Source organism: Bison bison, unplaced genomic scaffold (assembly GCF_000754665.1).
Source record: "Bison bison bison isolate TAMUID 2011002044 unplaced genomic scaffold, Bison_UMD1.0 scf7180017864462, whole genome shotgun sequence".
NCBI lineage: Eukaryota > Metazoa > Chordata > Mammalia > Artiodactyla > Bovidae > Bison > Bison bison.
Genome location: NW_011495024.1, coordinates 3,070,352 through 3,083,408, shown reverse-complemented (window position 1 = coordinate 3,083,408; position 13,057 = coordinate 3,070,352). Strand labels below are relative to the sequence as shown.

Below are 13,057 nucleotides of genomic sequence, written 5' to 3'. Positions count from 1 at the left end.
GAATGGATGACAGCGAGAACAGCCTCCCAACCTTTGGTGCGTGTACACCCTCCCCCAGCACCCCGCCCTCACCCCAACCCCCCTAAACTGATGCACAGGCTTCAACAGCCCAGGGGCCACCCAGGGTAAGACCCAGGTGACTTGGACAGGGCTCTCATGGCACTGAGTGGACAGCAGTGGTTGTGTCAGCTTGGGGACCGATTTGGAGGCCGTGGCATGCTCTCTCTGAAGCACCAACCCACCTCCATCTTGTTCTGGATCCAGGGCCCGATGGCATTGGCCTGTGCAGCGAACTGGCGCCGCAGACGCTCGTTGGCATGCTGGCGGGCCAGCTCCTCCTGCAGTGACTGGTCCCGGATGGGCACGAGCTGCTTCACCTGCCAGCATTCAAGGACAACAGGGGTTAGAGGCCAGTGGTGGTCCAGGAAGAGTGACCAAGATAGGTGGTGGTGGGTGGAGGGCAGGGGTGGGAGCACAGTGGGAGGGGAGGGAGGAGAAGGAGGGGGAGGGGGAGGAAGGGGAGTGTGCTCCCTACTTTAGGGACTAAGGGGGAGCTCAGTCTAGCCTTGATTGCCACCCAGTGCCACCACTGCCTGCTGAAAGGCTAAGTCTGCATGAGGGACGCTGACCATTTGTCTAACTTGGGGTTCCCGGCCTGCAGCACTAATCCGGGGTGGGGGGGTGGGGGTTGCGGTGCAGGTTGCAGGGCTGGGTGCAGAGTGCAGAGGATTTGTGAACTTGAATGAACCAAAACTGACATCCTTATTTTCCCCAGCTCCAGAGGAAAATGAGCATTTCCTTCGATTATGAATATGGACACCAAGTCCACTGTGACTCTATCACAACAGGAATCACATTCTTACATACATTAGTTACTGCCTACCTCTCAAAATATGATGGACACTCATCACCACTCACATTTACTAGGTCTGCTATTAGACCTAGGTTTAAAATATGGTAGTATATTCCAACTTTAAAAATACATTTTCTTGGTCTTTTATTTTTTATTGATGTATAGTTGATTTATAATATTGTGCTAATTTCAGTTGTATAGCAAAGTGATTCAGTTATATGCATATATATTTTAATAACTATTTTCAATGTAATTTATTTGCTTTGTAACCTTTAATATTATTTATGAATGTATACATATTTTTATCAGAAAGGAGCCACAGGCTTCCCTGGACTACCAAAGGGATCTAAGACACAAAAAAGTTGGGAACCCCTGCCAGGTTCATGAGCTCAACCCTGTATGATGCTGGCCCATATTTTTTTCCATTCCATTTGTACCCTGTGATTTATATTTTATGCTCTGCCTGAGTTCTCTTTGGATCCACAGACAAAAGAGCTACTTCAGAAGCCTTTTTCTGTGTGTACTGGCAAAAAGACATTACTATTCAATGTCCCTTTTACAAAACTCCCTCTGGAAAATTTTGCTCTATAACTTAAGTGACAGGAGAAGAGTTTGTCTCACTTTAAGGGAGGGAAGCTCAAGAGGGAGGGGACATATGTATACCCGTGGCTGATTCATGTTGATATCTGGCAGAAAACAACAAAATTCTGTAAAGCAATTATCCTTCAATTAAAAAATAAATAAATTTTAAGAAAAGAAGTGACATATTTCCCTTTTTCTGCCCAAGGAAACTACTCAGCTCAACACCATTTCCTTTTTACTCTGACTGTCCGAAGACCAGAGCTAATTTTAAGTTCAGAAACAAGAACTAACTGTCTCTCAGTTTAACAAGAACTTAACTGTCTCTGTGGAGAAGGCAATGGCACCCCACTCCAGTACTCCTGCCTGGAAAATCCCATGGACGGAGGAGCCTGGAAGGCTGCAGTCCATGGGGTCGCTAAGAGTCGGACACGACTGAGTGACTTCACTTTCACTTTTCACTTGCATGCATTGGAGAAGGAAATGGCAACCCACTCCAGTGTTCTTGCCTGGAGAATCCCAGGGATGGGGGAGCCTGGTGGGCTGCCGTCTATGGGGTCACACAGAGTCGGACACGACTGAAGTGACTTAGCAGTAGCAGTAACTGACTCTCAGTTTAACACTTTCTTTCCCATACCTGTTTCTTTCCCCTCTCTTTGGCATGGTTTGTAACTAAACAGTTGTTATATGTGTTTTTATAGCAAGCCACCTCAAATCCACCTGCTGGACTTCTTTACTGAAGACTTAGCAGCCTACTAAGATAACCGTGCTACAATTTAAACCATGAAAATAAATCTTTCTTAAGAATGAGACAAAAGGGTTCAAATGATCCCACTGGACTATAATTAAATCTGTACAGTTTCCCAAAATATAAGTGGCAGTAAATGAGCAGAGAGTCCTTTGGTTCCCCATATACAGTTTCCTACGTAATTTCCCCACATTTTAAATTCACACACACTCAGGACATGTCTATCCCATATTCTTAAAAATCTCTGATGAAGTACCAGCAGAAAATGGATTCCACCAAATTTTCAGCTGGGGTTTTAAAAATAGTTTCAGTATCATAACCTGTACTGAGTTTGCTAACACTGAGAAGATTTTCCTTAAGGACAATCATTTCTACTTTCTTACAGATCATAGAAACTGCTAAATGTATTTAGGTATTGAAGAGTGTAACATATTTCATCTGTGAAAAACAAGACAACAGGCCCAAAATAGAGTCGCTTAGGCTAAATCCCACTCCACCAGACCTAGACTTAAAATACAATTTCCGCTCTCCCAGAAATGGAATCTTAAAAACCAGTCAATCAGGAATCACCTGATCAGCACTAGTGCGACCATCTGCCAGGTAGACCCCTAAAGAGAAGTAACTGTGCAATAACCAACCTTCTTTTTTTGGCCATGTAACTTCCTTGTTCCTACTCTTTTCTCCCTATAAAAGTCTTTCATTTTGTACAGCTCCTTGGAGCTCCCTTCTGTCTGCTAGACTGGATGCAGCCCAGTTCAAACTGACTTTTGCTCAAAAAAAGCTTAAACTTGCTACTATGCCTCAGTTTCTCTTTTAATGCAACTGTGAAATTTGGGGTGAAGGGCAACTCTGATCACCAGGGAGTCACTCTAACTTCCCCAGGGGTTCACCTCTTCTCTCCACCTCAGCTTGAGAACATCCGCCTCACCCCACACCCTCCTTGCCCACCCCTGGACCTTCAGTTACCCACCTTGTCCCACTTGGACCGGATCTCGTCCACGGTGACGGTGCTGTAGGGGTTGCTTGAGCTGATCCTGATGCTGTAGCTCTGGATCACCTTCTCCACCTCGTTCTGGATGGCCAGGATGGACTGCCGCTCGCCGTCAGCCTCGGGCAGCGTGGCCTTGAACTGCTCATGGGCAGTGATCAAGCTCTAAGCCAGAGACAAGTGGAGAAAATCTGACTTACTTCAGAGTGAATTTTACAGGCATATAAATAACTTTACAACTGCAGGACTCTCCAGTGGATGACAAATTCTGAATGTCTCAGAGAAGCTATCTGGTACACAAAAGTCAAGTTCGTCGAAATGGGGGGAAAAAAAGACCTCCTGATGACTCACTGGTGTCTATTAATCCAAAGTCTTTAAAAAATAATTGTTTTCTTCTTTTAAAAACCATAATTGATTTAATCATGATGCTCAGCTACTGTTTAGGTCTTACTCACCAGCAACGCACAGAACTTAAATTAGCTGCCTTTCCTAATGACCAGGGTTTATTTACCCTTAGCCCCTCAAAAGGAACCCACCATTTGCTGCCTTTAAACCTACAGACCACCAGGAAGTACCTCCCTTTCCTGCAAAAGAAAAAGGCCACAGAAACCAACTCATTCCCCTCAGGCTTTATAAAGCCCCCACTTAACAACCCTGTCCTTGGACCCTAGAGGGTAAAACAGCAGCTCCTTATGTTCAGTTGTATGTAGATGCCATGGGGACCACCTTCCAGGGCCATGCTAATACTCAGTACAGATGCTGCAACCCATCAGCTGCCAGCACACCTTTCACTAAATGAAGAGACTACTTCACGCATCAAGTATGGCTTCCAAGGAATATTTTGATGTCTCACTTATTCCAAAAACGATTTTAGATTGCCAACCTCTGCTTAAGAGTGCATGCAAGAAACATTGTCACAGCTTCTTTCACAAGACAAAGGCCATGTTCAGGGAAGTAATTTCTTCCCCCCTACAACCAGGTACAAACCCTTCTAGAATGCTCCTTGGCAAAAATTCCTGTTCCTTGGTTGGGTTCAAATCCCAACCTTCACTATTTCTTTTATATCTAGATTATTTTTGATGATCCAACAGTATTTTCTCTTTATATTCCATTATACATCAAATGGTGTCTAAATAAATTGGGTCCTGGCTATTTGAGAGGAACTTACCTCCCTAAATCACTTTTAAGTCTTATTTGTAATTCTGATGCTCCAGAAGAGATCCAAAGCAGACCACTTCGGATTGTGGGAAGTAGAAGGTGCTAGTTTGTGTTTTTTTTATGCTTTATGGTCTGGTGAAATTCCATAGATTTTAATGAACAGTAAATGCGAACACTGCAAAGTAGGTAACTTCCCAGCCAATAAACTCATCATTTGCTGTGACTAAGTCCAAGAGCATATATGTCTATTCTGCTCATATGATTTCACATTCTATTTTAAAGAACATACCCTTTTAGACATATTCTCCTTTATTTGGCTGATGTTAATTTAGCTGTAGCAGAGTAGTATACACATTTTTAAGCTAAAGGTCAAAGGGTACATTGTGCTTTCTAGTCCTATACATGCGTGTGTGTTTTTGGCCTCGCTGCACAGCATGCAGAATCTTAGTTTCCTGACTAGGGAGCAAACCCCTGCTTCCTGAAGTGGAAGCTCAGAGTTTTAACCCCTAGACTACCAGGGATGTCGCCAGCCACATTTCTCTTAATTAAAAAATGAGACAAAACAAAAGAGAGAACTCTTTTGAAATTACGATTCATTTCTAGTAGTGGGAACACAGAGCTGTGTTCACTTACCTGGATCTCTTCAATGCTGTGGACAATGAACATGTCTTGTAGATCCTCCATGGCGCCTTCCATCCAGTTGTTGAAAGGAGCTGCTCTCTTAGCAAACTCCAGGTGAAGTTGATCGATGGTTTCCAGCAATTTCTCAGTTCTCTGAAGATTAAATAGAAGTCAGTGTTATCATAGACTAAATCAGAAAAAGTTCTCGGAACATGTAAAGATGCACTCCAAAGCAATAAACTATTATCTGACATTTCGTCCATCACAACCCTCCCATTATCAGCATGTGTATACAAAAAGATTAACTGATGTCCAAATGACTAGGCTGAGCCCTGCAGGTCTCTGAAGTGCCTTCTGAATCAGAGGTGGATTTAATTACATCCAGAGTCACAATGTTCTGAAAGTATTTAAAATATTCTACCACCTGTTACTCTTGTATGTTTTAAAATTTTTATTTATTTATTATTTGTCTATCTATTTTGGCTGTGCTGGGTCTTTGTTGCTGCGAGTTTGCTTTCTCCAGTTGTGGCAAGTGGGGGCTACTTTTCATTGTGGTTCTCAGGCATCTCATTGCAGTGGCTTCTCTTATTGCAGAGCATGCGCTCCAGAGCACAGGCTCAGTATTAATAGCTGTGGCACAGGCTTAGTTGCTCCGTGGCATGTGGAACCTTCCCAGGGACCTGGGATCAAACCCATATCCCCTGCACTGGCAGGCAGATTCTTAACCACTAGACCACCAGGAAAGTCCCCACATCCTACCTTTTGAAGACTGAGAATCCACATAGAGTATGCAGTAAGGTGCTTTCAGCTAACGTACACTTTAGAAGTTAGAGGACCTGATTCTCTAACCATGCTGGTTCATAGAAAATTCATGGTATCGTCCTCATTTTATGATCAACACTGTGCCTTTCCCAACAGTCACCTACCTAGAGAGGACAGGAGGAACTACAGTTTCATGTTCTTAAATCCTCATTCAGAATTTAACTCGGAGAACCTCTCTGCCTTTCTGGCCATTTGAAAGCACAAGGCTTCAAGTCACAGAGAACAATATTATGCTCATTTCCTATGGCAGGGAGGCATCTGGAATCTAAAACTCTTCCATAGTTGGGAGTCATTTTTCCTCTTGTTCAAAAAATTTGAGCTTTCTCTGTCACATGCCTGGTCCTTCCTTTCTCTCATCGTTTTTCTTTAAGTGAATATATTAACAGCTGGTTCGCATCTAGGAAGCCTGATATTACACATGTTAAAAGCTTCATCAGAGTCAGGGTGAAAAGACTCAGAAAATTGCTAACTGCTTCTTTCTTCATGTCGTCTGAGTCTTCCATGGTGAGAGAAGACTGCATGTGTGCATGCTCAATCGCTTCAGTTGTGTCTGACTTTGCAACACTATGAACCATAGCCCACCAGGCTCCTCTGTCCATAGGATTCTCCTGGCAAGAGTACTGGAATGGGTTGCCATGCCCTCCTCCAGAGGATCTTCCCGACCCAGGAATCAAACTTGTGTCTCCTCTATCTACTGCACTGCAGGCAGATTCTTTACCACTGAGCCACCAGTGAAATCTTGAGAGATGATTAGGTTCAGCTAAAAACCAGCCACTTACTTCTGTTTCTCCAAGTCTTACACTTGAATAGGGCCAGATTCATCCTGATTCTGTTTCACATCCATTTTTACTTACCTCAACATGTGTTGCCATCTTCCCTTTGAATGTCTCAACTTCCATTCTTCCTTATTTCCTGACTCAGTCTCAGCTCAATTTACTCTTAGATAAGGATGTTGGGAAATTCACTGCCACTATTATTTCACAAAAATGAGTTTATACCATTATCTCATTACTACTGGACTTTTGTATTTTTAATTCAAAAGGGCATGTCATTGCCATATGGATAAATGACAACAAAACTACCAACTTTCCATTTTCCTTGTTCTCCTGCTTTTCATGTTCTCTGTAGAAGCTCTATTCACTACACATGCTTTTTTTTTTTTAATATTTATTTTATTTGGCTGTGCTCTGTCTTAGTTGTGGCACACAGGATCTTTAGTTGCGACATGTGAGATCTAGTTCCCTGACCAGGGATCGAACCTGGGACCCCTGTATTGGGAGCATAGAGTCTTAGCCACTGGGGCACCAGGGAAGTCCACAGACAATCTGTTTTGGTTTATACACATCATGCCACAGAAAAACAAAATGAATAACAGTGAGTTAGTAAAGGAACCTCTGTTAGAAGGTGTCATGCCAACAGGTGGCCTGGAGACTCACCTCCAGGGCCTCTCTCCTCTTCTGAGTGAGCGTTCCCAGCCGGTCCCACTGGTCACAGATTTTCTGGCAGCGATCATTAACATTCACAGCGTCGTGATAGTCCAGTTCACTATCAGAAGGGAAAATGAAGAATAACTTTCCCAGATGACATGAAGAAAAGTGGACACAGGCTCAAAATAAATTGGTAGTAATTAAAAAAAAAAAAAAAAGATGTAATGGAGAACGAGCAGGGTGTTTCAGGGTTTTGTTCAGCACTGCAAACATGATCGCTATTCTCTGACATCACAGGAAGAATTAGGAAAATTCTTGCTGGTCAACAGATTTCTAAACAGAGAGAAAAGCTGTCCTCTTGACACCTCAGGTTAACTTTATTCTGCCTTCATTTTCTTGGCCGGGCCCCTGGAGTGCATTATTTTTAAGTGGTGATGTACCTGTAAATGAAGCCAAGAATCTGACCTGAGGACAGTCCCAGGGACCGTGCTGAAGCCACGGTGACGGGAACATCAAATGAGTCATGGGGGAGGGAGGGAGAGGGGGATCAGCCTGCACCCCATTGTGTCCTTGGCTCCTCTCAAAGGGCACCAGGCTGGACAGAGCACCACGTCCCGGGGGGAAGGCAGGGGGCGGAGGTGCTGGGACTCTGAGCCCAGCAGCACCAAGCCCTTCCTCTCTGACAAGGACTGACTCATGTCACTCGTGTGATAGCAGGGACACCATGACTTCTCCCTCAGGGGTCCCTGTTCCTCACCAGCCCTGCTGTACATCCTAATGGGATCTTTGTGAGGTGAGATAACCTGAATTTACCATTCAAGCAAATTATTGACTAGAAAGTAAACCTAGTGTCTCTGGGGATAGAAAGTTTGAATCCTGGACAAAATTTAATCACCCTTTTAGTTAGGATGAAAGCAAGCCTCAAAACGGTCCAAAGTGAGGCTTTTAGGAAATTCCCTCCTATCGGACCAAATCCATTTCCCTGAAGCTTATTCCTTCTTTCGACTCTAAATTAAGGCAATGGCTGTTAACCTGCTTTTTATTCTCTTAAACAAAATTAACTTGTCTTTATTGAATGTCACTGTTTCTGAATAAAGGAGATGCATGTGTTGTGATGTGAGTGTGCTTTCTGTGGGTAAGAAGCTCCCAATCATCTAAAGAATCCAGTTCTTAAGAGCAGCTTTGTACACACGTACTCACACAGACACACACACACACACACACACAGACACACACACACAGACACACACACACACACACACACCACTAACTGAGATGGACTGAGATTCTCTGATTATTATAACCAGAAAATCAAAACCAACCAAAACATGACAGCAATACATTTAGCCCTGAATACAAAGTGAAAACGATATGGCTCTTCAAATGCAACTATTAAAGAGCAGAAAGACTTCAGAACTAAAAACCCAGGAACCTTCTAGTGATCCACAGTGGAGGCATCAATCACAGCTTTCTGTGATTATCATCAGGGCGAACATGTATCCCTCTTTCTAATTCATACATACTAGCTCTACACATGGAGAAGGCAATGGCACCCCACTCCAGTACTCTTGCCTGGAAAATCCCATGGACAGAGGAGCCTGGTGGGCTGCAGTCCATGGGGTCATTAAGAGTTGGACACGACTGAGCAACTTCACTTTATTTTTTCACTTTCATGCATTGGAGAAGGAAATGGCAACCCACTCCAGTGTTCTTGCCTGGAGAATCCCAGGGACGGGGGAGCCTGGTGGGCCTCCGTCTATGGGGTCACGCAGAGTCGGACACGACTGAGGCGACTCAGCAGCAGCAGCAGCAGCAGCAGCTCTACACATACTGAATTCCAAGGACTTAGGGGGTGCATAGCTGTGCAGGGTATTTTCTTTTCTTCTGTACTTTGAGGACTGCATAAACATTCATTATTTTAGAAAAGGTAAAAAGGAAAGGGAGACTAATAATAGTAAGATGAACACAGGTTTAGATTCTGTGGTTCCTCTCTTGAGTGAGTAAAGAAATACACATTGGGGATACCAGGAATAATAATAATATAAAATTGTTACTTAATTTTTATGAGCAATATTTGAAACCATCCCAAATTATTTATGGGAACTATGATATAACATTAAATTGCTTGTGTTTCCCTCCCTTTTTTTATTTGAAATTGTTAATAAGCAGCCAGATGGCCAACATTCAAGAAGCATAAGAAATAACACAATGGTAAAGCCACAAATACAGTGAAAAACTGGATATGAAAGCCACAAATATTTAAGAATATATTTGGGCAAGGCTGAATAAGAAGATAGTTCTAAAAGAGGCCATCTCTGTTAATTAAGGAATTCGCTTCAGTCAAAAGGGAGAAACATGAGAGTCTTAAAATGTAACATTATCATAAAAAACATTTACTATTGGTTGTTTAAAGTTATCATTATGTGACAAGCTCTAAAAAGTGTACAGATCTATCAGTGGTAATAATGAGGGATAGAGAAGTAGGGAATGGAATTCTGTATTTATGAAAAGGAGCAAGGATCTTAAAAAAAAAAAAGGCTTAGGAACAACAGAGCAGCCCCTCTCTGGAAGGATGGCCACAGCCAGAGGCAGCATCTGGATCAGTGGGACCTACAACACCCACCAGGGCTTGAACTACCCTGGCCTCAACCTCATGTTAGCTCCTCCCATAAAATAAAGAGCATGAAAATGAAACGGCACTTATTTGATGACAAAGGAAAGTGGGGCCTTAATATCTCTTCCTTTGGAGGCATCTTGGTCTTTGGTTTCAGGGGCGGGGGGTAATATGGGGCATCTCATGCACCCAGGCCTGGGTGAGGCCCCCTTTGCAAGCCATGCTCCCATCCCGAGTGCTCGTTTCTCATCCTCTTGGAAGTGGAGCTGCCTGTGCTGGGTGTGAGGGTGCTGCCCGATGGATGGACAAAGGGACGCTACCAAAACCAAAGGACCAGCACAAAAGTCAGTGTCACTCTTTAAGGAAAAAAAAAATAGGACCCGGACTGTGACTCAGCCATGAAAAAGAATGAAATAATGCCATTTGCAGCAACATGGATGGATCTAGAGATTGTCAAACTGAGTGAAGGAAGTCAGACAGGGAAGGAGAAATATCCTATAACATCCCTTATAGATGGAATCTAAAAAGAAATGATATAAATGAACTTACTTACCAAACAGAAACAGATTCACAGATTTAAAGAATGAACTTATGGTGGCCGGGTGGGGGGAGGATGGAGGAAAGGGAGAGTTAAAAGTTTGGGATGGACATGTACACCGAACTATATTTAAAATGGATAACCAACAAAGACCTGCCATATAGCACAATGGTTCAATGTTATGTGGCAGCCTGGATGGGAGGGGAGTCTGGGGGAAAATGGATGCATGTATATGTATGGCTGAGTTTCTTTGCTGTTCACCTGAAACTACCACAACACAGTTAATTGGCTATCTGACAGTGAAAGTCTTGTCGCTCAGTTGTGTTCGACTCTTTGCGAACCCGTAGCCCTTCAGGCTCCTCTGTCCATGGAATTCTTCAGGCCAAGAATACTGAGTGGGTAGCCATTCCCTTCTCCAGGGGATCTTCCTGACCCAGGGATCTCCTACATTGCAGGCAGATTCTTTACTGTGTGAGCCACCAGGGAAGCCCTGATACCCCAATACAAAATATACAGTTGAGGGGGGAAAAAAAAACCAATACAAAATAAAAAGCTTAGGAAAAAAGAAAAAAGAAAAAAAAAACCAGGACCAATCCCATCACAGCATCCTCTGGCTTGGATCAACATTTAGGAAAGGACAGGAAAGGCGGGCCCCCACGGCCCCCTCCCTGGGAATGCCTGGGGAAGCTCTCTGTAGGGTCCTTGGTGGGACCCAGGGCTCAATGTCAGCGGCGGCGCCCGCAGGCAGCACGTACTTGAGCTCCTGGGCGATGGCGGCAATCTGCTCCACACGGTCCTGGTGTGCAGCCAGGTCACTCTCGAAGGCCTCGTGCTTCCGCAGCAGAGCCCGCACTTCTGTCAGGGTTGACGACTCGTAATCCTTCTGCAGCAAGATCTGCTCTTTGCCTGCAATGGTTGCAGCAAGGGAGTGTGAGGGCTTTGGCCTCTTTGCAAAGTCCTGGGTCATTTCAGAAAACCAAGAGAAGGGAGAAAGAAGGACAGCCCTGAAGAGGCAGAGATAATATCTCAGCTAGAATTCAGGCTGTCACTCTGCTAAGGAGGCCTTGAGCCCCTGTGTGTTCTGGAACGGTGGAATGCACACTGCGTGCATGCTAAGTCACTTCAGTCATGTCTGACTCTTTGCGACTCTAGGGACTGTAGCCTGAAGCCTTCTCTGGCCATGGAATTCTCCGGGAAAGAATACTGGAATGGGTTGCTGTGCCCTCTCCCAGGGGATCTTCCCGACCCAGAAATAGAACCTCCATCTCTTAAGTCTCCTGCACTGCCAGGTGAGTGGGAAGCCCGGAAAGCACACTGAGCACGTTCTAAACAACAAGTCTGTGTTATTCCTAAAGAAGTACCTGACTTCCTTGTGATGCTCAGTTAAGCTAGTAATTACTAGCCCATGAACATTATCTGGGATTATTAGACAAAACACGTGTACTCTTACTTGTCTGCCCATGGGTTCAACCATCTTAGCCCGATTCTGCTTGTTTGAAAACTTTATTTTTTACTGAGATTAAATGCAGCCTGTGATTTTTTTCTAATAACAACAGAAAAATTTCTCTCTGAAACTGTTTCGCCACAAATATTTCTTAAGTCAAGCAAGTTCTGTGGTTATAACTGGACCCATTTTTATTCCCTGGTTGATGACCTTTAAGAATGTAATTCCACAAAGCTAGACATGGAAAGCAAATGTTCACATACTGAATGATGACAACACAGCACTATGTGCCAAATGCCAACTGAAATACCTTATAAATATGAACTCATTAAATCTTCACAAAAACCCTGTGAAGGAGGGACGACTGTTACCCCACTTTGCAGAGGACACTGAGGCCCTGAGAGGTAAGAAGCATGCAGGGTGCACAGTTGGGAGGTGTCAGTGCTAGGAGGCCAACCTGCCTGGCTGCACGTCTGTGTGACCGTCTTGCTGTGCAACATGGACAGTCAAGCAGTACGACAGCAAAAGGAACCCAAAGGATGAGGGAAACCTCCCTGTCCTTTCTCAAAATAGATGATCATGTCACGAGGGGATGTTCTGTTCTTCTACCTCAGCAAAGAGCGCAGAGTCAAAACGATAGCACAAGCACAGCATCACAGCCATGCAAACAGGTATGCCTGTGAGGCCTGAAAGGAGCAGATGAATCTAAGTGAAACAAGAGCATTGGGAAGACAGAAAACCATACCTTGTGTTCTTTCCTTGCAAGCAGATTTTCTAAGTGGGAAATTTTGTTGCTTTTGTAGCATTTAATAAAACTTCTATCTGCAGAAGCTAGTTTCTGGGCCAGGGCTGTCTGACCCACAGTTAGGGAATAAACAGATGATTGTGGAATCAGACAGAGGAAAGTAGGGTGAGTCAGGAGGAGGCTGGGCCTTAAGGAGGACGAGGCCTAGCTGTGTAGTTAAGTGTGGGAAGAATGTACTATGAGTCCTGTTTGGTAAAAACATCCATCTTCATCTCTACTTTTTTGTTTTTGGCTGCACAGTACAGCTTGCTGGATCTCAGTTCCCTGACCTGGGATTGAACCTGGGCCACAACAATGAAAGCATGGAGTCCTAACCGCTAGACTGCCAGGAAATTCCCCATACCCATCTCCTGAAGTACCCTAGGACCTGGGACAGCAAACCAGAAAGGGTTGAGGACAGCTGCCTACAGGGCCACAGGCACCAGGGACAGTGGTCACTGCACACATGCACGGCTCTGTC

The 13,057-nt window shown here is 44.2% G+C and overlaps 1 protein-coding gene across 1 annotated transcript in view; it reads right to left on the bottom strand.

Moving 5' to 3' along the window:
- ACTN2 (actinin, alpha 2) overlaps nucleotides 1-13,057 on the bottom strand; it is an 80,206-nt gene that overhangs the window by 9,856 nt on the left and 57,293 nt on the right. Inside the window, exons 12-16 of the mRNA XM_010860113.1 lie at nucleotides 11,104-11,254; nucleotides 7,206-7,314; nucleotides 4,960-5,100; nucleotides 3,151-3,333; nucleotides 243-377 (exon numbers count right to left, since the gene is read on the bottom strand). Coding sequence (XP_010858415.1) covers nucleotides 243-377; nucleotides 3,151-3,333; nucleotides 4,960-5,100; nucleotides 7,206-7,314; nucleotides 11,104-11,254 — 719 coding nt within the window. The remainder of the gene's footprint in view (nucleotides 1-242; nucleotides 378-3,150; nucleotides 3,334-4,959; nucleotides 5,101-7,205; nucleotides 7,315-11,103; nucleotides 11,255-13,057) is intronic.